This window comes from Elephas maximus, chromosome 5 (assembly GCF_024166365.1).
Source record: "Elephas maximus indicus isolate mEleMax1 chromosome 5, mEleMax1 primary haplotype, whole genome shotgun sequence".
NCBI lineage: Eukaryota > Metazoa > Chordata > Mammalia > Proboscidea > Elephantidae > Elephas > Elephas maximus.
In genome coordinates, this window is record NC_064823.1 from 42,370,080 (window position 1) to 42,396,398 (window position 26,319).

At 39.2% G+C, this 26,319-nt stretch overlaps 1 protein-coding gene across 1 annotated transcript in view; it reads left to right on the forward strand.

The window, feature by feature from the left end:
* The window catches only part of COL25A1 (collagen type XXV alpha 1 chain), a 535,067-nt gene that overhangs the window by 500,827 nt on the left and 7,921 nt on the right, over positions 1-26,319 (forward strand). Inside the window, exons 28-34 of the mRNA XM_049885528.1 lie at positions 319-381; positions 1,005-1,055; positions 4,147-4,173; positions 11,866-11,919; positions 20,543-20,596; positions 22,098-22,124; positions 23,149-23,202. Coding sequence (XP_049741485.1) covers positions 319-381; positions 1,005-1,055; positions 4,147-4,173; positions 11,866-11,919; positions 20,543-20,596; positions 22,098-22,124; positions 23,149-23,202 — 330 coding nt within the window. The remainder of the gene's footprint in view (positions 1-318; positions 382-1,004; positions 1,056-4,146; positions 4,174-11,865; positions 11,920-20,542; positions 20,597-22,097; positions 22,125-23,148; positions 23,203-26,319) is intronic.

Consider the following 26,319-nt stretch of genomic DNA (forward strand, 5'->3'; position numbering starts at 1 on the left):
CTACCTTTGCTATTTAAAATGCACACCACCATAGAAAGTATAACACATAACATATATTTAACACTAAGTTCTACCAATTTAACTAAACACTGTTCTTACTTGCATTATATTTCTGCATACCACCCACAACCCTAGGGATTTGGGTAAGCTTGCTGTTGTAGGCTAAAATGCAAGGAAATAAATCTGTCTTTTATGTGTCATGTGTATAATATTATAAAATTTTCAACAGGATGTTGGGTTTGGGGAGAAAATTCAGTTGTTTCTTGCACTTTGGAAATGACTTTCACCAGCTTAACTCTGCTTAATGATTATTTGTAGGGTGCCAATGGAATGAAAGGAGAAAAAGGAGACTCCGGATTGCCAGGTCCTCAGGGTCCTTCCGTAAGTCCGGGTGGCTGAACTTCCGTGGTTTCTGAAAAACCCTGAAACAGGCCTATTATTTACCTACCTCAACCTGTGCCAGGTGACTTATCAATGATAGGAAGACCGCGAACTTTATGGTTTGTCCAACTGTGGAAGAAATATTTGTCGACCTTGTACAATGAGAGACAAAGGGTCTCAGAGGCCTGGGGGAAGGCAGTTTTTCAGAGGGCTGTCTAATCCTGAGGAGAAAATCAATGGTTTTCTCACAACGCTTGTGGGTAAAGCTCTGTCAGTATAGAACACACGTCCTTTTTTCCGCCAGAGTCCTGTTTTTGCTTAGTAAAATATTTGGGAGTTTAATAGTGGTTGCGGCATTATAGCATTTCTTGGTAATCAGTTACTTCCTTTTAATGTATTTTTTATTTATTCTGGCTTTTGTAGAACAACTGTATTTTTTCAAGGTTTTTGTTGTCTTTATGAAGGAATTTCTAAACCTAGAGAACAAAATGCATCACTTCTTCCAGTATCCTTATTCCTCTGCAGCTATTAATGGCCTTAGCAGAACCCCAGCACAGGAATCAAGGTCAATTGTCTTATCTCAAAGAAGTAACCAAATCCATGTTTATATTTTGGAAATACAGATCATAGGCCCACCAGGCCCACCAGGTCCCCACGGCCCACCAGGCCCCATGGTAAGTTCCCCTTCCCTCCAAACTGTAATTGTTTATTTATGAGCATGCTACCAGAGGAAACATGAACACATCCCTCAAAACAGCCAGCTTGTGTTTTGTACTCCCCTCTGTGGAATGCATACAAAAGATGAGGCGCTTTGATATACACTGACCTTACTGTGTTGTCTTTCACTCCATGTGTTGGAAAGAGAGTAGTTTTCCTATAGGAGAGTTGAGGAAAGACAGCTAGAGCTGGCAAGCTTTACTCTGATCTTATCTGATGAACACTGGCAAACGTTTTAACCAACTACTTCTCTAGTTTTTTTGGTTTTTTTTTAAGTAGTGATATAAGATGAATCATCATAGCCATCAAGGAATGTTTCTAACCAACTTTGGAGTTTGAGATCTTTTAATGAAATAATCCTTACAAACATTTATGAAATAATGCTGTAAAAAGTGAAGCTTGCTTCCACAGAGGTCATAGGTTTCTGGGTCCTTTCCTTTGCCCTTTTATAGCACTGTTGTTGATCCATTGTGCCAGGGTTAGTGTTCACTGCAGGTGTCCCCCAGTGACCAGTGAAGACAAATCACCTCGCCCTCACAGAACCGAGGTCCAGTGAGGAAGACAGCCATTCCCCGTGCTGTTGGGTCGATTCAGACTCATGATGACCCTATGTGTTAAAGAGTAGTACTACTCCCTAGGGTTTTCTTGGCTATAATCTTTACAGAAACAGATTGCCAGGCCTTTCTTCTGTGGTGCTGCTGTGTGGGTTCAAACCACCAACCTTTCAGTTAGTAAACCCAACCCATTTCAGTTAGTAGCCAAGTACAAACTGTTTGTGCTGCCCAGGGATTTTTTTATCAAGTGTTAATTTCCCAAATATCTTAATTAATGACCATTGTGTTAAGGCTAGAGTGCTTCAAGCGCTTGTGACTGAATAATAATGCAAGGCAGGCAGTCTATAAGGTCTCATATGATGGCTCAATAAGCCAAATGGCTTCAATCATACAGATTAAATTGAATTGTGGTCACTCTTCTCCTGTCTAAGAAAGAGCATCAATAGAATGCTTTAAGCCACAGAGCCTAGCTCCAGATCCAGTCATCGATTTCTTACTGCCGCCTTTACTTCATAACACAGAACAATTACAATAGATTTTATTTTCTTAAATCTGAACAGCTTACTAAGAATTAAGCAGATAACCTACTTTTAGCTTTGTTATACCCCCTCCACTTAGGTTAGAAGGCTAATAGAAAATGTTACATCCTGTTCATATTGTAAAGTTAGTTTAGTGGAATTTTAACCGTTATTAAAATGAGATAAGAATAATTGATAAAGTGACTGCCATTTCCTGAAAATGTTTATCCAGAAACTTATCTAAAGGGAAAATATTATTCTCATGTAGACATATGCAACAAATACCCACGCATTGTTTGATAAGGAACTTTTTTCCTGGTATGGTATGTTTCACTGATAAATATTAACATGCTCCTTTCTCCAAATCGTTACTTAAATCACTTGAAAAGCTTAAAGCAATCCACAGTAAGTTTCAATTAATTTTGCTTGACTTTTTAATCTCTGTATTTAAATTTACACAAAATACATGGTTTTATATCCTCATCCACGCATACATTATGACTTTGTTCCATTTATAAGCAATTGTTACAAGAGCCTTGGAGAATTCATCTTTTGTAGAGATAAATGTATTCTGAGTAATTATGTTTAGCCATCCTGTATTAGAATCTTTTCCTTAATCTTAAATAAGGGTCCCAAACTTGAGTGTGATCTCCCTACTTCCTTCCTACTTTGTATTTCTCAGTACCTTGGGTCTGGAGGAGTTAGTAGTGGAAAAGATCTTCCTCTCCCTGATTCTTAAAGTCTAGAATGTCTCGTTGGCAGGTGTATGACCTTTAAGTCCTACATCTATTTCATTTAAACTCATGAGGCATCTCATATATTCCACCCAGATAAAAAAATGGAAATTGAGAAAGAGGTGTAATGTGGGTTCGAAATCCTATTTTTTCCTTTCTTCTGTGTGTGATTTCCTCCTCCCGACCCTGGAAACTCTGTTGGGCAGTTCTACTCTGTACTATAGGGTCGTTATGAGTTGGAATTGACTCAAAGGCACAGGTTTTTGTTTTTTTTTTTTTTTTTTACCATAATATCTAGTGTCGTAGTTAAAAGGAAACCCTTGTGGCCTAGTGGTTAAGTGCTACGGCTGCTAACCAAAGGGTCAGCAGTTTCAATCCACCAGGCGCTCCTTGGAAACTCTATGGGGCAGTTCTACCCTGTCCTGTAGGGTCACTATGAGTCAGAATCGACTCGACGGCACTGGGTTTGGCTTGGTTTTGGTTTGGTTAGTAGTTAAAAGCTACGGCTGCTAACTAAAAGGTCAGCAGTTCAAATCCACCAGTTGCTCCTTGGAAACCCTGTAGGGCAGTTCTATGAGTTGGAATCGACTCAACAGCAGTGGGTTTGGTTTGGTTTTTGGGCTTACTATAGATATTTAGCAGTCGTAATTGCTATTAATGGATATCCTTATCATAGGAATCAGGGACCGATTATCCAATAGCCAAGGCATCTGTAGTGAACAATTTCACATTTTTTCACCACATCAAAGATTCTTCTTCAGGTATGGCTGGCATCTGCCTGTCTCCCAACCCCACACAGCACCTTCCTGAGGAAACAAAGCCTCTTCTCAAATTTACAATCCTTGACAGGGACAGATTACCCAGTCAGCAAGGTAAACACGGGTTTACTTGTGCTTACTTCCTAATCTGTAGGGAACAATTTCACATGTTTTTCACCACATCAAAAATTTAAATTTACATCAAAGATGTGGTGAAACCTATGTGAAATTGTTCCCTACAGATTAGGAAGTAAGTACAAGTAAGCCCGTGCTTACCTTGCTTATAGGGTAATCTGCCCCTGACAGGAATCCAAGAGCTGCAAGGAGCTTTCAGTAGGTCATAAAGTCTACTTTGCTTGCCTCTAACTATAGCTCAAACAAGAAGACTCTTGTTTGCCATCTCTTTTGTTATTTTATAGAATATTCACTTCTTCTGGGAAACAGTGGATCAGTTCTTAATTAAAAGCTGTGTTTTCACTTTTAGGGACCCCATGGACTTCCTGGACCAAAGGTAATCCAACAAATCCCTTGATTATTTGATTTCTGTTTCCTTGTTACTCATGGAGAAGCATGACTGAAGCATGTCTGTCCTGTCTTATTTCTTTGTCAAGTAATGTTATTAATCTTTAAGCCTTTAAGCATACTTAAATCTCACAACACACAATGATTCACAAAAAAATTTATGTTATGTCACCTGGAGAAAAATTATTTCTCATTTTGCCTTTTTCCTTGGCACTGTTTCTTAAATTATTAGTCATAATATACTCAAAATCAACTATATAGACATGAATCTGATTAGGTTATCAGACTATCAGCCCAGATACTCTTTTTAACTATGATCTCTTTAGTTGTATATTTGGATATTATTAATGGATACTTCTTGCTTGCCATGTAGTGCCACATTTAAATGCTTTGCCTATCCAGCATTTTAATGTTGTTCTCCCTTAGAGGTCACTGGTCTAGAATGGGGTAGGCTATATCAGGTGTGCTATGCTGGGGGAAGATCACGTCGTAGACACGTATTGTACTCTATACACTGTGTTAACACTCTATACACTGTGTTAACAAGAGAATAGAGAATAGCCTCTCCTTGTCAGGGCTAGGAGAGCTGGCATTATAAAGATAGTCTCAGCTTGTTCTTGGGCTTTGTGTAGACTGAAAGACATCCTGTAGGATTAAAACAAGCCATGAAGGACAAGCTCCTTCTTCTGGGGAGCTTATGTGGTGAGATTCTAATCTCAGTTTTGCCACTGACAGGCTGTGTCACTTGGGCAGATTACTTATCCTCTCTGAACCTCCATTTACTCAACTGGGTAATTTACCTCATAGTGTTGTGATAATTTAATGAGGTATGATTAAAAAACACTTAGCAAAATATCTGATGTAGTTATTGCCAAACATCCAGTAAATGGCAGTTGTTACTGTTATCTTGTGATTCGATGCTTTGTTTTGAAAAAAATTCAAAAGTTAGCCTCAAGGCTTATTGTGAGAAGATTCAGGGACCCCTGAAAGCCCCCTGGTAGTGAGTTGATACATTTAAAAACATGGAGAGGGGACACATAAATGCAGCGTTGACACTAGACATCAGAAAGCCCAGTCTACCCTCTCCTCTGGCTCCCTTCTGGTGTACTTAGCTTTAGGGGTGGCCGCAGGTATTGGTCTGACTCAGGAGTTCTGAGGTTCCTTCTCTAGGTCAGGCAGGTGCTCACCCAGGAATTACTATTAATGAATTTTTTAACACAGAGGAATCTAAGAACTGGAAGGAACTTTCAGTAGGTCATAAAGTCCTCTCTCCTTTCTCTAGCTTTAGCTCAAACATGTCTCCTTAATCTTCTTAGAATGTAGTAATGCCAGAAGCATGGATTAGAGTTTGGGGAATCAGTACTGTTCCAGGGGTCAGAGGAGAGAAGCTCATCTATCAACTTTCTGACCTTGGTAGTTATCTAACCTTTCTGCCCACTCTTAACTTCTCTTTGGATTGTAAAATGCCACTTCAGACTAGCCTAATCTCAATGACTGAGGTCAAAGCCACCAAAACTGTGTTTTTTTTAATTCCATAAGTGATTCTGACACACCATTCCCATGAATTTAGGAGATACCCAAGCACCTTTTATATCTAAAATGCCAAGATTTATTTTGTCCACTCTTAATTTCAATTGTTACTTAAATCATAGATTTAAGAAGATAATAATGCTGATTAGCTTTGCAGATTACCTGTGGTAGTCCTTTGACATTAAAAACAATAAACTGGAGGCCCAGGTAGGTTAGATTATTTGCTCTAAATTATACTGCTAGTTAATGATAGCTCTGGGACTAGAATTTAGGTCCAGACTTGAAGTTAGGTCTTTCTGGTGCTGGATTTGATTGTTTATAAACTTGCCTTCTCAATTAATGACCCCTCACTGAAAAGTTTCATAGCCTACTACGGCTGGCCGTGACTAGTTATCATTTCAAGGCCACTTGCTGAAATTCCATCCACATGCAAAGCCGTCGATCTCAAGATTAGACCAGCTAATTGAAGGTGACTGTTGAGCTTTGGCCATAGTCTAACACTGACTCTGACTTGGTGGCATTCCTGGTATCCTACCTTACCTACCAAAGTGCATTGGGATTTTCTATAGTGGTAGCACTGCAGATATATCTTCAAAATCCAGAAAATCCACTGGGTCATGCCAATGTGTTCATTACTTTGTGACCCTTTGAAAGTTCAAATGTTTATGAATATTCAAAGGTTCCATGGATAAGTGTAGTTCGGTGTTTCCAAAAATTTTCTTGTGAGAAGAATCACCTGGGAGACTTTTAAATACCCATTCCTGTTCTACCACTGTCTGGACAGGGCCTGGACTCTGTTGTTTAACAAGTGCCACACTGATTTTCATCATCAGGCATATTGGAGAAATACCGCCCCAGTTAATCCCTTCTGCCATGTGAGCATAATCCTCCCACGTACCCCACCAAGACTCTGTGGGGCATTTGAGTCCAAGAGCACCTTCCTTCCACGCATTTCAAGATTTTCTTGACAGAATTGATGTCTATACTTAAAAGAGGGAAAGTGTACAGGTCAGAACTCTCTTTAGCTCGAAGAGGCTGCTACTGGTAGAAAATAGGTGGACTGTATTCCTACATTTTTAAAAAAACAGCAGGAGACTATCACTTACCATGGTTTTTGTAATGTCACTTTGAGTTAAATTCATACCTCCTTTTTTTCTAACACTGGACAGACAGTAAAACTACTTTTAAGTTTTTTGATCTTCATGTCCTCTTCTGGGATTGGCAATTTGTTGTCTACCCTGTTGATTAATCCATGTAGGGACTTGCCTTGGCAATGCCAGTGAATGAGGACTTGCTAAATGGCATTACTTCAGACATTGGCTCCTACATGTTTAGCTCATTCCCCTGGGCAAAATGCTTAAAGGCTTAAAATATCTGTATATAATGCTGTCCTGCATATTCCAGTTTTCCATTCCAGCAGAGTGGGTTTTTCCTACTGAACCTTCCTTAGCACCCTCCACTCTAAGTGGCTTTGATTTACTTGGTCACACCACTGTAGTATAAACAAATTTCCTTTAGATATAACTCAAAAATTTAGGAACTTAGTTATATAGATCTTGATTATGAGGAATACATTTTCTTGGGAGTTTTGCTTCCTAAAATATTATTTAACTGTCAATTTCAGTTTATATATTTTTTTAAAAACTTGAATTAATTTTTTGAACCAATGCAAGACAACTCTAGCGTGGCTTTGCTGTTACCTAAAACTGGAATCTGCAACCTTTTCAGAGACTGGCTCTCTTCTCTCCCAGTTTAAAGACCCATGATAGCAACCAAAATTGGCATTTGCTTTTGCATTTAGGGTGAACCAGGGTTAAATGGTGTTAAAGGATTGAAGGGTGAACCAGGTCAAAAGGGTGACAGAGGACCCCTTGGTCTTCCAGTAAGTAAAGAAAACTTTCCATTTCAGTGCAAATCTCAGATTTTTCCTTCTACCTTAAGTAACAACTCTGGTTTACTCCATGGCTATATAACTGTTGAGATTTCTGTAAGTGGAAAACATTATTTTAGAGTAGAGCTCAGTCCAATTTTGTTTTCTCTGGTGTCTCCTTCTGTGTCAGAAAGAAGATCCCATAACAAACAAAGCTATACATGTTCTGTCGTTCTTCAATTACATACATGCCAACCTTACTCTTTTAGGGCTGAAAATTTTTCTCCCATCTCCCTCCCCTTTAAAAAGTATTGTGCTCATTATTTCATAATTTCTCCCAAATGCTTTCATAATTTAGTACAGTTTAAAATCCTCTTTCAATTGCTTTTTCTTCTTCAATACCAAAAACCGTGGCCCTCTGTTGGTGGCAGGTATGCAATTGGCCATCATCAATGGCGTGGGGTCCATGCTGTGCTCCCTGACACTGATCAGTCATATCGTGTTCTAAATGTTTTCTGTTGTTTGTTTTGGAAATGCCCTGTCATGAGATTCTTGGGGGCAGTGGTGGCTAGAATAGAAGAAATATTTTGCAGTTGTTTAGAAATTTTTATTTTTAATGAAAAAAGGATTTTCCCCTTCCTGCTTTTTAAGCCAGCTTTCTTTCCACAACAACTAAAAATGGATTTTAAAAAATGATTATTGAATATAAGACTTTAGTTTCAAGACTTACTTTGCTTTCTATTCAATGAATGAAAATAAAAGTCAGTTAAGAATGTTATACATTATATAATTGAAATATTACAGAAAATCAGTAATAGAATATCATTTATACACGTATTTGAAGTGAAGGAGAAAAAAATTAGTGACCACTTATTTCATTTCCCCATGGGTACTGTACTTTAAGTTATTAAGGTATTTCATTTCATGTCCAGTCCTTTACCCAGATCAGACATAGTAGATGCTTAATATTCATTTATTTAATGAATGAGTAAATAAAAAAATGAATGCTGTAAGCCTTGTATTAGATGGAGTATAGATCAGATAATACCAATATGATCAATGGACCACAGGCATAAAATCTCTATAACATACGTGAGTCATTTTTTCAGCATTTCAGATGGATATAGTATTATCAGTGAAGGATTTTCCCCATTCCCCCATTGGTTTTTCAGATGTTAGATTTTCGGTGACGCTGAAGAGAGTATGAAAAGGAAAAAGAAAGATCGTATTTTCTGTTTGATTTAAACCCTCAATCTGATTTCTTTCAAGTTTGCCTTAATTTCTAATTTTGGACCAGTGCTAATTTGTATGCCACCTTTAGCCAAAGTTCACCTGTGTAGCATTAAACAAATAACAACAGCAACATCACCTTTAGCCAAAGTTCACCTGTGTAGCATTAAACAAATAACAACAGCAACATAAATATGTATTTTTTATTATTGCTAACTGAAAATGTATTTTTGCAATTATAGTATGGATCATAATAGCATTACAGAAAAGGAGTTTTAAAATAAAAAACTAAAAATGTCCCAAATATATATGGTATAGCATCATCGGTAAAATTCACAGCTGGAATAGATTTTTTTTTCACTTTGTGTTATTAACTGCATCTGAAGTATAAAATGGAGACATAGTTCTGCAATCCTGCCAAGAGCATTTATAGGGCCAATGTGTTGTCTTTTTTAAATCACTCCTTGATTTAATCTATACTTTTAAAGAATTAGAAATAAATATTTGGGCTTTGAGATACAAAAGCCATATCAAAGAAGTAATTGTGCTTCTTCTTGAACCAAGCATCAGAAATCTGTCATTTTTTTAATCCTGCCCTATTGATGTGAATTCTAGAGTTCAAGATAAAGAAAAACATCATACATTGCCTGAGAACAGAGCTAGAGTTTTAAAACATTTCTCATGCAGTCTTTGATGCAAGGATTATTTAAAATGAAGAATGAATTGGTTTGGGACAGTGATTTTTTGTTTGGTCTCAGGATTCCCCCCCCCACACCGCCCCCAGTCTTTTTCTGTTCCTAGAAGTCCCTCTAGTGGTGACGATGTATATAGTAAGAACAACCCAGAAAACAATGAGTATTATTCATGTGAAATCCACCAAGAGTCACCCTCGCGTGTCAAAACTCTGCGTTTGTTGTTCATAAACACTGTTTTAACAAATAAAACTAGAGTTCTTTTCTAGTCTTCTGAAATTCTAAATGTGATTATAATAATGAGCCTTTTCTTAGGAAATTGGCCGTTATTTTTTCTTCAGAACTTAAAAATCATGTATTTTGAATAGTACAGTCTTTAGAAAATAAATCTGATCCGGAAATTCGACAGCCGTTTGTGACTGTATCAGCAATTACTTTGTAGCCACTTTATAACCTCATTAGCTTGATTTCCAAATAAGAATGTATCTGATAGAAATGTGATTAAGATGCCATCCTCTGTGGGGTGTTTATTGTCATGTGTTTTGTTTTTGTTTTTTTTAAACTAACAATTCGTAGCCATGTGATATTCATCCCAGAATCCTGTGACTGCGCATTATGTTGTTTGAAGTGTTACATTGGTTCATCAGTTCCTCATACTAATCTCTGTTCTTGTTATTCGTGTTACACCCACCAACCCTGCTACCAACCCAATCACACACAGGGAGCATCTGGCTTAGACGGAAAGCCAGGATCCCGGGTGAGTCCGTCCCTCGTCTTGCCTCTGATGTGCTTTGTGGCTATGAATTGTGGGCTTCTGGACAGACCTCTTTGCTGAATGTACTCCCATCAGTTAATGAGGGGTACGTAGGACTGGAGTGAAGGGGAAAGAAGACAGAAAATAGGGTGGAGCCCTGTTTGCAGTACAGCTTAAACTACCAGAACATCTTTTGAAACCCCAGGTTCAAATCTGGATAATTTGCTAGAAATTACCTACTTGGCTTCATCGTCTTGGTATCCCAAATAAATTTTTTCTTAGCAGAAGGACATTCCCTATAGTTTCATGAAAGATGCACTCTGAAGAGATGAAAATAAATATGAATCTGGCCCGTCGTTTTTAACTAGCTTTTCCTTTTATGTTGATGTCTATCTCAGAAACGTAATTTCTTCCTTGGAACTAACTTCCAAATCTCTGTTCATAGAAACGACTTGTCTGTCTCCTGTCATTTTGTCTTTAATTGCTTCTTAACAGCTCCGTCTCTTAAATTTGAGCCACAGATACTCAGGATTTGGAAGTCTTTTTAAAGATGAATTTTTAAGTTTAGGCAGTAAGGAAAAGATCAGTTAAGATTGTGAGAATTCATCAACATTAGAATGAATTTAAAACCATGAATTCTTTCATATCACAAGCCTCTGACAGAATAAACCAGGACAGTAGAACAGGAGTAGAAATACTCTAGAAGAATTGTACTGCAACAGTTCCTGCACGTGCAAATATGATTATAAATTCTTTGCAAATCCAGGCATAGTCTTCCTGGAAATAAGCAAATATACGTGAAGTCCTTGCTACATTTTTTAGAACCTAAAAAGAAAAAGCAAAGCTCTTCAACTCTAAAACCTGCTTCAGGCAGTCATTATTTTCACTGGTCATTGGTGTGTCTATATTCATTCAGATATTACCTCTTCTGGTAGAGAAATCATAATCTTGGAACAGGAGGCCAGAAGGCAATCATGCCATTAAATCATTTCAGCCGCCTGGTCTGGGCATTGTAAGCCCAGTGACTCCGGCCACTGCAGCCAAACCTATAAGAATGATTCCTTCCCTCTCAGCCTTTGCTGCCCCCAGCAATGTTGCAGAAAGTTTAGCTTGAATAGAGACTGTTCTCATTTCTTCAATAATTTGTTTCGCTTGTATAACTGTTTAAGCGTCTTTATCACAGCTGAGAACAAGGCTTCAGAGCATCTCTGGCCAAGGACAGTGGGGGTGGCATCGGACATGGAACTTGGACGTGAGAATGAGGTTATGGGGAGGAAAAACAATTACATTTTTCTTCTTCAGATTATGGGAGCAGAGTGAAGATGTTCCATTTAGGAAAGGAGGAATATATAATTAAATATGACATACGGCTTTTTGTGTGTGCCTTTCACTGAAATACGCAGTTATATAACTCATCCTTTATATATGAGTTTCTCGAAAACCACCGGCCTGAAAGAATCAAGTATAAAGTACTTGGGAAGGAGATGACTTGCCTTACCGATGTTCTTAAGTCTGCGTTCACTCAGGAAAGTCCAGGATAAATTATAAGGGCTTTTCTTGTAGCCTTTGTGATATGTCTCATATTATCTTTTTTTTTTTTTTTAGGGTACAGATGGCCCTATGGGACCCCATGGCCCTGCAGGTCCCAAAGGAGAAAGAGTAAGTTGTTCCTGAAGTTACTAAGCCATGTACTAAATAAAGCACAGTGTGGCTTTTCCATTGTAGTTGAACTGAACCATTCACTTACCAGACAAGAAATAAAGGGCTATCTAATATTAAATGGGATCAGAGCCCTGGTGGTGTAGTGGTTAAGAGCTCGGCTGCTAACCAAAAGGTTGACAGTTCAAATCCACCAGTCGCTCCTTGGAAACCATATGGTGCAGTTCTGCTGTGTCCTGTAGGGTCGCTATGAGTTGGAACTGACTTGACGGCACCTAACAACAACAACAACAACAATATTAAATGGAAGCCTTCGTGACACAGTGGTTAAGAGCTCCGCTGCTAAACAAAAGGTCAGCAGTTTGAATCCACCAGCTGCTCCTTGGAAACCCTATAGGCAGCTCCGCTCTGCTCTGTTCTTTAGGGTCGCTATGAGTCAGAATTGACTTGATGGCAATGGATTTGGTTTTTTGGTTTTAATATCAAATGAAAATAGATTCCATCTCAAGTTTCATTCAGAGCCAAAACACAGAGATGAGAGCCACAAAACATAACCTAGAATATGGCTGCCTTAATAAAAACAGTGCATACATTTACATAGCTAAAATAAAAACTCAGATTATTCTGTCTTAAACCATAAGGAAGATATTTTCATTTGGCCTTAATCCAGAAAGTTGAAGTCAATAAGGCTAAATTTTAAGGACCACATATTTTAGTTGATAATCTTTTATATAAAGCTACTGTATTCATTCAGAGTAAGTTATAGCTTTTTTTTTTTCCTTCAAGGAAATGACAAAACCTAAGTATTCTCCTCCGCATAGTTACACCTGCTCCCATTTTCTAGCAAAAGAATAGCCTGTCTTTCTCTAACCATAAGGAAATAATTTCAGTGCATTATAAAACAAAAACCTTTCACTAACCTCTGTAGTGCTAGGCCATATTTCCATATCCTTTAGAGGAAAAAAAAAAAAAGACATTCAGAATGGAAGATAAATATCTGACACAAAAAAATGTGCTGCAGCATCAGCAGCTGGCCATTTGTCTGGAATTTCTCTCCTACTTTCTCTGCTTTTCTCCCACTTTTTCTTTTCTTCACCTTGGAAAACTCAGAAGTGTTTTTTGTGTGTCTGAGTGGAATTGTGTCATCAATTTTCTCAGATTCCAGAATGGGATGTAGAGAAAGTATCCTAATAATGAGGGCTTCAGAATGCTGGGATGATTCACTATGCAAGTTTGTGGTCTTTTAAAATTAGGTAGATTTTCATCAATCTGGGGTAATGTCCTTTAAAGAGAGCTCTGGGTAGTGATTTCTTTGACATACCTTCCAATTCCATAATTCTGTGAAGTGAATTCATTCATTCAGTAAATATTTAACGAATGCTACCAGTTAAAAACCAGTTGATTCTGACTTAGGGCAATCCCATGTGTGTCAGAGTAGAGCCGTAAGCTATAGGGTTTTCAATAGCTGGGTTTTCAGAAGTACTTTGCCAGGCCTTTCTTCTGAGGTTCTTCTGGGTAGACTTGAACCTCCAACCTTTCAGTTATCAGCCAATTGCGTTAACCATTTACGCCACCCAGGGACTCCTTATCAAATGCTACAATGTGCAAAACACAGTATTACTTCAAGAGTATTAAATGAAAACGTTCTCCTCACACATACAGACTTTTTAGCAAAAGCCTATTTTGCTAGATTGTTCTGGTACATTGAGTGATACTATTATAATTGATTCATAATCTCACAAAGTTTTATTGATACCTGTCTTAGTCATCTAGGGCTGCTATGACAGACATACCACAAGTATATGGCTTTAGCAAAGAGAAATTTATTCTCTCATAGTCCAGGAGGCCAGAAGTCCAAATTCAGGATGCCAACTTCAGGGAAAGCTTTCTCTCTCTGTCAGCTCTGGGGGAAGGTCCTTGTCATCAGTCTCCCCCTGGTCTAGGAGCTTCTCAGCACAGGGACCCTGGGTCCAAAGGACACGCACTCTTGGCTTTACTTTCTTGGTGGTATGAGGTCCCCCGTTTCTCTGTTCACTTCTCTTTTTTATATCTCAGAAGAGATTGACTTAAAACACAACCTAACCTTGTAGATTGAGTCCTATATCTTTAACATCATAGAGGTAGGATTTACAAGATGTAGGAAAATCACATCAGACGACAAAATGGTGGACAGTCACACAATACTGGGAATCACAGCCTGGCTAAGTTGACACATATTTTGGGGGGACACAATTCAATCCATGACAATACCTTATACATACTGATGCTGCAAAGGAAGCAGCTCTTTTCCTTGACTTAAGAAGGGCTTACAGTCTAACTGCAGAGTTAAAAAAAAAAAATTATCCAAGACGTAACCAGGGACTGAGGCCAAAATGAATACAAATAGCACAGACTGTACATACAAGGATGAGGAAGGCTGGCTTTGTCCAAGAGTGCTTCTAGAAAGAAGGTGCCCTAAAGGAAGATATAATCTGAAAGAATATAAATGCCCCACAAATGTGCAATTGTCATATTTTCTAAGATCAAACCAATGACTTCTAGAGATAATCTGAATTGAAAATAATATTTAAAAGCTGAGAGCTTCAATGCTGCTGGTAACGCAGATGTGCTTTCAAGCATTGTAAAGAAGCCCAGCGCTTGTACTAAAAATGGAGCAGCAAATCTCAGGCAGTCTTTTGGCCAAATGCCCTGGGGCTCAAGAGGGTTTACCTTTTGCTAAATCAGCTGCTACTTCCGAACGCTTCAGAGTGTCACAAGAGTATCAAGTCTCACTGCTGGGGCAGAATTAACCAGGAGAGCAAATGAAATCGCTAAGAATTTTTGAAGGCATAGTTGAAGTCAAATGGTGTGCAGCGTAAAGTGCTACACTTGTATTTACTCAGCATGTTAACTATCTTAACTGGATCCGATGTCAGTTCTCTCTAAGTGCCCCTCACCCAAAGTGCTAAACTGAAGTGAGATTCTCGAAGTTAATTGACCAAGGCTCCATTTGGACTCTCTTGACAAAGTTTCAATTTTGAAGAGGCAGGAATCAGCAAAGGGAGTGATTCTAGAATAATTCCTACATATAGACATGCAAATTAAAGAATTTAAATGAAATTAGACGAGCCTACAGGAAACCAGGCATTTGACAGGCAATGTTATTCATCAACTGTCAAATATATGACTGGCAGGATTCGTGTTTGCCTCCCCGTGCACTTGATGCTGCCTGCCTTCTTCATTTGGCCCTGTAATTGCTTAGGAACTCTGGCAGAGTGTGTTAAGTTTGAGAAGTTCGAAAGTCCTTAGCCCCTGGGTGGTGTAAATGTTTTAGCCCTTGGCTGCTAACTCAAACGTTAACAGTTCATATCTACCCAGAGGTGCCTCAGAAGGCAGTCCCAATGATCTGCTTTGGAAGATTCCCTTAAAACCAAACCCATTGCAACCCCTAGTGACCCTCTAGGACAGAGCAGAACTGCCCCATAGGGTTTCCAAGGCTGTAAATCTTTACGGAAGCAGACTGTCACATCTTTCTCCCACAGAGCAGCTGGTGGGTTCGAACTGCCGACCTTTTGGTTAGTAACTAAGCACTTAGTAACTGAGTAACTACTCTGCTACCAGGGCTCCTTTTCAAAAGATTACAGCCATTAGAAATCCTATGAAGTGCAGTTGCTGGTTGCCATCAAATTGGTTCTGACACATGGCGACCCCATGTGTTAAAGAACGTGTTAAAACATTGCCTGATCCTGTGCCATCTTCACAATCATTGGTATGTTTGAGTCCATTGTTGCTACTTGTGTCAATCGATTTCACTGAGGGATGGATTGTCCTACTTCAACCAAACATGATGCCCTTCTCCAGAGATCAGTCCCTCCTGATGATGTGTCCAAAGTAGGCAAGTTGAAGTCTCGGGCATATTCTGCAATCCATAGGGTTTTATTTGGCTAATTTTCAGAAGTAGATCACCAGGCCTTTCTCCCTAGTCTGTTTTAGTCTGGAAAGTTTGCTGAAACTTGTCCCCAGTGGGTGACCCTGCAGGTATTTGAAATATCAGTGGCATAGCTTCCAGCATCGTAGCAACGTGCAAGCCATCATAGTATGATAAACTGACACACAATTGGTGGAAGCCATGGTATACTCATTATTAAAACAAATAAAACCATGGTTCTCAATCAGAGGAAGAGGGCAGGAGTAGTGGGTATATCAAAATAGTCTGGAATTGTTTTCAAACTAGACCTACTCCAGATTATGTGAACCCTCCTTTTCAGGTATCAACTCCCACTAAACACACACACACCGCTGTTTTAAAATTGTAAGTAACACTGCCAGATCAAACTGAAAGACACTGATTTTCAATTAGTGCTCTTTGGGGTCCCTCTAATTATATAATACTAATAGTAGCTACTAGCTGTGGAACATATTATCTGCCAACAGTTCATATATTAAAATTGCACTTAATCTTCAGAACAATTCTTGCAGAATATGTATTGTTATTATTATTTTACAGCAAGTGAATCTAAGGCACCAAAAGGTTTAAAAAGTTGCTTGGGGCCACACAGCCAATAAGTGACAGATTTAAATCTGCCTGGACACTTTACTGAATGCAATTGCTGCTCTTTTTGTAATAATTATAAAGTAATAATGGGTAAAAGTTCAACTAGCTTTTATTGTATTTATTTTCAATAATCTCAAAAAATTTAAACACCTATACCATATGACCCTCTAAGGACAGTGCTAATTAGCTCTACCAACCCCTTAAAACCAAAAAAACAAACCCAGTGCCGTCGAGTCGATTCCAACTCATAGCAACCCTATAGGAAAGAGTAGAACTGCCCTATAGAGTTACCAAGGAGCGCCTGGTGGATTCGAACTGCCGACCCTTTGGCTAGCAGCTGTAGCACTTAACCACTATGCCACCAGGGTTTCCACCCCCTTAAGTTTAGATTAAAGAAGAATATCAATAAAAACCAAAAAACCCATTGCCTTTGAGTCAATTCTGGCTCATAGTGACCCTATAGTACAGAGTAGGACTGCCCTAGGGTTTCTAAGGCTGTGATCTTTACCTAAACAGACTGAGGCATCTTTCTCCCACAGAGTTGCTTGTGAGTTCCAACCACGGACCTTTCGGCTAGCAGTTGAGCACTTAAGCACTGCGCCTCCAGGGCTCCTTTTGAAGAATGTTAATAGTGACCTGAAACTTGCTCACATGGGAATCTGGAGTACACAGAAGCCAGGGCTTCAAATCGGTTCAGTCATGGCAGATGAAGCAAAACCAGAACAGACCTGACTTTATAATTTGGGGGTTCCAGAATGATAATTGGAACGGGAGAAATTACAGGTCGAAGCCCTGGAATGGGAAACTGGGAAGAGGCATAGTGAGTCCTTTCAGGGTCCTAATGTCTAAGATTGGATTATTGGCAGGACTGTGGAGAGGGACACACATTCAAACAGGTGTGGTCAGCCCCCATCTTTGAGCGTGGCAGCATTGTTTCCTTCTTTGCTCAAAATCCAATGGGCAAGAGATTTGGGTGCTATGCAATGCATATGCTTCCCTTGTTTTCTAAGAGGGAGATGATTAGGTTTCTAGCAGGGCTTCGACCTGTAATTTTTCCCGTTCCAGTTCACCCAAGGAGCCCTGGTGTCACAGTGGTTAAGAGCTCGGCTGCTAACCAAAAAGGTCGATAGTTTGAATCCACCAGCTGCTCCTTGGAAACCCTATAGGGCAGTTCTACTCTGTCCTATAGGGTCTCTATGAGTTGGAATCGACTCAAAGGCAACAGGTTTGTTTTTGTTTGTATTTTGTTCACCCAAGTTTTTAAAGTTCGGTTCTGTTCAGTTTTGCTTCCTTGGCTGTGGCTGAACCGGGAAGAACCAGTTCAAATCCCTGAGAGAAACATGAGCATACTGTGTGGCCCTGCATGCACACTTACCAGCTGAATTTAGCATTTTGCCTTCGAAGAAAGATTTACTAACTCATAAACTTCCTCAGGGGTGTGGCAAAAGAAGGTAGTGTCTTCTGTTTGGCTACTCATATAAAGTTCACTGTTAATCCTAAAGGGTTCATGCTAAATACTGGCAAACACTTGAGCTTTGAAGGTGGCAGCAGAAGAAAACACAAATTTGAAAAGCAGAACATCTTTCTTTAGCTATGATCACAATTATTTCATATTCATGGACCACCTTCAGTAACACTAATTCTGGGTAAGCATTCAAGATTATCATTTCATGTGGGCAGGCCATTCTATTTAAATATGTACTTGGAAAGAAAGTAATGAAGGTACTATTTATTGACATTACCAGGCATTTATTGAGAGGAATAAAAGTTTTTAAACCCTCTTTTTTGGAAAAGAAGCAAAATATGTTTGTGACTGTATTGACTTAGATTGATACTTTCAGTCAACAAGTATTTATTGACAGGATTCTATGCACTGGGGATGCCTTGGGAACAAAACTAGAGGCCCCACTGACATTAATCCAAAAAACACAAAATAATAAATGTTGGAGAGGCTGTGGAGAGATTGGAACACTTCTACACTGCTGGTGGGAATGTCAAATGGTGCAACCACTTTGGAAATTGATTTGGCGCTTCCTTAAAAAGCTAGAAATAGAACTACCATACGATCCAGCAATCCCACTCCTTGGAGTATATCCTAGAGAAATAAGAGCCTTTACATGAACAGATATATGCACACCCATGTTTACTGCAGCACTGTTTACAATAGCAAAAAGATGGAAGCAACCAAGGTGCCCTTCAACAGATGAATGGATAAATAAATTGTGGTATATTCACACAATGGAATACTACACATCAATAAAGAATAGGGATGAATCTGTGAAATGTTTCATAACATGAACAAATCTGGAAGGCATTATGCTGAGAGAAATCAGTCAGTTGCAAAAGGACAAATATTGTACAAGACCACTATTAGCAGAACTCAAGAAATAGTTTGAACAGAGAAGAAAATATTCTTTCGTGGTTACAAAAGGCGGGGGGAGAGGGTGGGAGAGGGGTATTCACTAATTAGATAGTAGAGAAGAACTACTTTAGGTGACAGGAAAGATGACACACAATGCAGGCAAGGTCAGCACAACTGGACTACACCAAAAGCAAAGAAGTTTCCTGAATAAACTGAATGCTTCGAAGGCAGTGTAGCAGGGGCAGGGGTTTGGGGACCATGGCTTCAGGGGACATCTAAGCCAACTGGCACAATAAAATCTATTAAGAAAACATTCTGCATCCCACTTTGGAGAGTGGCGTCTGGGTCTTAAACGCTAGCAAGCGGCCATCTAAAAAAAAGATGCATCAATTGGTCTCAACCCACCTGGATCAAAGGAGAATAAAGAACACCAAGGACACAATTATGAGCCCAAGAGACAGAAGGGGCCACATAAACCAGAGACTACATCGGCCTGAGACCAGAAGAACTAGGTGGTGCCCAGCTACACCCGATGACTGCCCTGACAGAGAACACAACAGAGAACTCCTGAGGGAGCAGGAGAGCAGTGGGATGCCGACCCTAATTTCTCGTAAGAAGACCAGACTTAATGGTCTGACTGAGACTAGAGGGACCCTGGTCGTCATGGTCCCCACACCTTCTCTTGGCCCAGGACAGGAACCATTCCCAAAGCCAACTCTTCAGACAAGGATCGGACTGGACAATGGGTTGGAAAGGGATGCTGGTGAGGAGTGAGCTTCTTGGATCAGGTGGACACTTAAGACTATGTTGGCATCTCCTCCCTGGAAGGGAGATGAGAGGGTAGAGGGGGTTAGAAGCTGGCGAAATGGACACGAAAAGAGAGAGCGGAGGGAGGGAGTGGGCTGTCTCATTAGCAGGAGAGCAATTGGGAGTATGTAGCAAGGTGTATATAAGTTTTTGTGTGAGAGACTGACTTGATTTGTAAACTTTCATTTAAAAAAAAAATTTTTAAAGCACAATAAAAAAAAAAAAAACTAGTACAGTGAAGCACATATTCTGGTTAGGATGGCAGAGAATAAACTGGCTAACATTCGTGTGTCTCCCCATGAGGTGAGTGCTGTAAAGTAAAATACAGTTCAGAAGAGGGAGAAGGTTTGCTGAAGAAGAGACATTGGATGGGGGAATCCGTTGGATAGATGGGGGGGAACGAAAAGCAGTTTTACATAAAAAAGTAGTAACTTAAAATAATTAGTAACAAATGTTTCACACTAATTGTGAAGAAACCCAGTTACAGTATTTTAGATAAGCAAATCTGGGCAGCAGCAGTCTCTTACTACCCTTCTTTCATAGGTGACTTTAGTAAAATTTGCTTTTGTGGATTACTTTTACTGTATCACTGGCAGTGACTCCTAAGAACCTGAATCTTTGAAGCTTTAATAAAAAGGTACTTTGAATTAAAAAAAAAAAAAAAGTTGCCTTTGGGTCAATTCCACTCATGGCAACCCGATATATGCAGAGTAGAGCCACTCCATAGAACTGTGCTGTGACCTTTTGGAACCAGATAGCCAGGTCTTTCTTCTGAGGCACCCCTGGATGGTTTCAAACGGTCAACCTTTCGGTTACGCTGCCCTAAGAGGTTTTATCATACTCATGCCATAAGAGAAAATGTGTGTGTATGTTTGTGAGTATAGGTGTGTGTGGTTTGAACTTTTCGCCTCTCATTCTAGGGTGAAAAAGGAGCCGTGGGAGAGCCAGGACCCAGAGGGCCCTACGGCCTTCCTGTGAGTTCAGTGTCACTTGTGTTGCATGAATAGATGACCTGTCACTGAAACCGTTAACTCTTCCCTCACGGGGCGACTAATCATCTTACGGGAGCAAAGAACAACCACTAATTATCTAAAGAACCAATATAACCATGTCCTTCAGAGCTAGGCCATCGTCAGTGTCTCACCCACTCCATCCTTCCCCCACATCCCTCAGCATGTACAGACACACACCCACGCACTTGACAAGATTGGGAGGACCATAGATGTCTATGGGAAAACGGTGCTAACCTGAAAGCAGGATTCAGGCTCTCAGGTAACGCCCCACTGTGCCATCTGATGCCAAGGGCATCCATCACTGGCACTTCCTTCAAAGGTCACTGTCTCCAAAAACGGGTGTGGCAGCTTTCATGTAAAACAACCACTTTAGACTTTATCTTTTCACATAGGTCTTTTGCGAAAACTATCCTTGCTAATAAAAGGTATTCCTCAAATGAGGGTGATGTTGACAATGACGTCTGCGTTTCTGACCTTCCTAAAGGACGGGGATGACAGATGAGCTTCAGCATGTCAATAGCATTCTATCTGCTGAAAATTCTCAGTGGCACCGAATTCAAATTGAGGCCTCAGGTTTACTTCAAAAACATTATCTTTGGTATAACTATAATTGATTCGTTAGGAAAGGGTAGGACTACAATGGGAGACATTGTATTAAGTTTTTAAACTCTGTGTACCTTCCCCATTTGATAAACTGTATTAAGAGACTTAAACCATGATTAAGTTCCTGCTTTTTAAGAAAAAAAAAAAAAAAGATGCTGGTTTTGAAATAGATTTCAAAATTGAATTGACAGAATCAAAGCACCCTCTCAGTAACTTTGGAGGGACCAGTCAATTGACACTATAAGGTTATCACTGCAATCCTCTCTATTTCGGAAATGAATTTATAATCCTTGCATATCATCCCTGATGGCTCCTTTTATATTTGAGGATCATTCACTTACAAAGCTCACTTAAAAGCAATTCTTACGTTGCTCCCTTCTCAGGCTTTATGGACAAGATGCACATCTAGCCAAATTAAGACTACATTTAACGAACAGTTTTCACGTTCTTTACTCATTTATGAGCTAATTACTGAGTTAGCAAGTTAAAGTATCAGGGAACATTGATTCACATAGGCTGTTAGTGCTGGTGTGTTTTTAAATCAACTCAACAGTATTTTTGCTTTTGACTTAACCCTCAACTAATAACTTGCATGCCAAGCATCAAACTTCAGCAAAATATCATCCGTCTGTTTAACCCTCCATATAATAAAAATTTTCATGGGTCTTACCTGCAACATTAACAGTCTCTTCACTCGAAGTAGTGAAAGCAATTTGTATTACTAATCAATGAGAATCTTTTCCACTTCTGAAGTAGTTGTTCTAACACCAGTGTTGCATGCCCAAGCAGCCTTAAATAAAACAATAACCTATTCATGAAACTAAGGAACACTAATGTAGCGCCTATGATTCTTTGACAGGGGAAAGATGGAGAGCCTGGCCTTGATGTAAGTAACACATATAATAAACATCTTCTGATTTTTTCTGTGCGTATAGCTGTGCACGCAGACAGCAATATAAAATACGCCACTCATGTTTGCATGAGATAAATATAAAAGGGAAAGCAGAATTAGCTGGGATCAAATTAATAACTGACAGTTGATAGTGGCACTTCAAAATGATTTCCCAAATTAGGGACATTCTTAACATCAGCAGGTGAACTACTTATGTAAAAAATATGCATGAAATCACAATATCTCTCATATGTTTATTCTCCACACTGCTGGACCATATTTTCTTCCTTTTGCCATTGAAGTCTGTGTATATCTTATACTAATGCAATTTTATGAAGATAGAGAATGTCAAAAGTAAATGACTCTAGGAACTATCACTGCTTATCCTTTATCATGTGAATAATATAACAGAAAAAGTAGTAATAGTCACTGATTGTTGAGCACCTATTATGAGCAGGGTTAAGTGCTATGGCTGCCAACCAAAAGGATGGCAGTTCGAATTCACCGGGCGCTCCTTGGAAACCATATGGGGCAGTTCTGCTCTGTCCTGTAGGGTCACTGTGAGTTGGTATTGACTTGAAGGCAATGGGTTTGGTATGGTGTTTTTTATTATGAGCAGGCATCATGCTGGTACTTTACATGCATCACCTTATTTAATGTTCACAACAGTCACAGAACTAAAGCGCAGAGAGGTAAGTGCTTTGCCCAAAGCCACACAAATCTGTGAGCTTGCTGGGATTCAAACTGTTATCCTGGTATTTGTTCCACTATGCATTTCTTAGGTGAAAAGGCAAGGAAACCTGTTACATATAGATCCTTATGGTGTTAGAAAATGGTTAATTTCTAAGTGCTAGTTTTTTTTTTTTTTTTAGTTTACCTAAGTTTTGAGGTTGCCTGGCATGCCATTTTTCTTTATATCTGAGTTCCAAAACATGCAACTGTAATTTTTTTTTTCCTCCAATGTAACTTCACCACAGTTAAACCAATACATCTATTCGGTTTCCATTTTATCTTGTAGGGCTTCCCTGGCCCGCGTGGTGAAAAGGGTGATCTAGGAGAAAAGGGAGAAAAGGTGACGTCTCCGGCCTAGCATGCGCCTGGCTTGATTCTTCTCTTGTGGTCTGCTTTGCTCTTAACCTGTGCAATTCCATTATACTCCTAATCTCTCTCCATCCTGTGCACCAAAAACACACCATTGTCTGATCTAAAGAACAAGGTCTTTAAGAGGAGTGAGGAAGCCCTCACAGCTAGAAATGAGGGCACTGTCTAGCATAGAAGAAAAACATTACAATCCCCAGATTTCCAAACTGCAGTCTTTCAATCACCTGACATCAATTTGCTGAAAAATGGAATGTCCAGAAATTCTTGAAAAAAACAGAAAAAATAGGGCATTAATTGCATTACAGGGAATTAGCGTAGCACAAATCCGCAGTGGCCTTCTGTCAGAGCTCACCTAACCCTGTAAAGCCAGCATCTTATTTATCATCACAGCATCCCCAATACAAGGACAGAAGGTATGTTCTGTACCTTCCTTTTTGGTTGGAAAACAGAGAGTAAGCTTTGTGACCGACAAACCACAGTGAGTCCGTTATTCAGGGACTAGGATCTGCTGCTTTTAGGCTCAGAGCTGACAGCTGCAGAGTTTATAAAATGAAGATATCAGAGTATTTTATGATCTTGGTGTTTCGGTTTTACCTCAGGACCATCAGCTCCAGCGTATACCCAAAACCAAAGCCACTGCCGTTGAGTTGATTCTGACTCGTAGCGACCCTATAGGACAGAGTAGAACTGCCCCATAGAGTTTCCAAGGAGCGCCTGGTGGATTCGAACTACCAACCTCTTGGTTAGCAGCCGTAGCACTTAACCATTATGACACCAGGGTTTCCAGTGTATATAGAACCGCATATCAGGCAAAATGGTTTTATGTCTGAAACCAAAATTTGGATTATGGATTTTAATAATCATTTCTTCCTTCCCTTTCCCTTGTTCTTTTCTCCCTTTTTCTTTCCCTCTCTTTGTACTTTGCTTGGGTATTTGGCCTGATAGTAGATCTAAAAGGGATGTTTTTTTACCTTGGGCACAACAAAACAAGCAAAAACTCAACACCTCAGTGTATTAGTGAAAATCTCTGAGTTGATGGATGAAATTGCACTCTTACAGTGCAAATTTAAGCCAGTTATATTTCTTGGATTAATTCATGCCCTGCTGTACTTAACTCTGTTTTAAGAACCCTAGGAAGTCTCTTGAACAGTGAAGTTTATAGCTATTGAAAAGCAAGGCCGAATGAGAATTGTCAAAAAAAAAGGCTATAAACCCTGCTGTGTATTCCTCAGGTCTTAAACTTAACCTCTCATCGGTAAGAAAGCCCATGTGTTTGGTTGTCTAAAGGTACTGCCACCACCACCGTTATTATCATCACATTTATTGAGCACTTATTATATGATTTCCCAAGAGCTTTACCGTTATTATCATCACATTTATTGAGCACTTATTATATGATTTCCCAAGGTATTTTTTAACCTTTTTAACAACCCTCTGAGGTTGGTACTATTATCATCCCCATTTCACAGACAAGGAAACAGAGGCATGAAAATGTTATTTTAATCTGAATTATAAGTTCTAAACTAAAATATACTTGTTTTGAGATAAATCATGCGTGCAAGTTTTTAGCCCAGGTGTTTGTTCTTTAAAGATTATATGTATTTATATTTCTGTTTAGCTAATTGGGTTGTATGACTCTAAAATTTTACGTACTCAAAAGCATGTTACCATTATTCACTTTTATGCTTTTAAACAAGGAAGAAATTACCAATATGATAACTTACGGAAACATAAAGCTACAAATTTAATCCTCAGACTAATAGAAATAACCCATAGGAACATATTTTCATGTTTCAGAACCCACGATTAGAAGCTTTATGTTTAGGAAAATTAGACTCTAAATATGAACACTTGACATATATCATTCTTTGACGCAGGAGATAAAAATTAGCAAGAGCCCTCACATGCTTACCCCCACACAACAGATGGTTTTGTGTTGTATGGTGTATCACTACCTATCACAAAACAATGTCGATTAATAATATTGGTACGTTATTCTTTGTGCATTAGTGTCTGCTTTCCATGAAGCTTGGGGCTTACTAAAATATTACTGAAAAATGATTCTCATAGCCTGTCACAATCAACATTCATAGGACAACATTTTTCTGTTGAATGGTTAGTCTGAGTTGATTTACCAAGCAAATAATGAATTGAATTCTAAATTAATAATACCCAACGTACCTGGCCTCAGTCACACCTCAGAGAAAAGAGTCCACTGCCTCCTGGGAGGAAAAAACTCACCCAAACAAGTTTAAATCAATTTTATGGCATGGCACTGAAAAGTAATTTGCTAAAGGAGGAAGTCAGTTCTTCTGGCATGAGTGAGCAGTTTACTCCAAAATCCGTCTCCTGTCTGATCCCCATCACATCTGCTCTCGTTTCACCCTGGTTTCTCCCGTCTCTGTCCTTGATAGTGAGCAAATAACCACGCAGGGTTTTTCTCCTTTCCTGGTATTCAAGAAGCCCAAATGGTTTTGATTCTGAGCCTTCTGATGCAATCTTTTTGGCACACAGGAGATAAATGAGCTTTCGCTCACTCTGTCAGAATGAATGCATTAACGTGAATGTGAATCACATAGACTTTGTTACATGTGTCTTTTCACCTTTGAATATTCATGTTGTTTTGCTCCAGAAATTATTTTAGTTTTTTTTGTAACTCTCATCCTGATTGCTGAATGGATACACCAATTTAAATGTGTATTGAGTAGTGTTTTTCTATTCTGTTTGGCACCAACTCCCTGTCTATAAATACGCAGAGATGCTCATGAGAATGAGAAACAGTTGGGGTGCATTCCATCCTTCTCCTTTTGCCTCCTTTCCTTAATTCTCCATCCCTATGATCCATGCAAATTCCACACAACCTTCACCTTGATTCCTAAATACTAATTTCCATGGCTACATTCCAACTATATAATTACCCCACCTACTTCATTGTTAGTATTAGCTCAAATGAGTCCAAACTGCTTATTCTATCTTGAACAGACTTTTTTTTTTTTTTTTGGCTCTTGTTACATTATAGTCAGCTGGAAACTCATTTACCATTGTGAACACCTGGCATGAGATCGATAAGAGAGTGAATTAAAGAGGA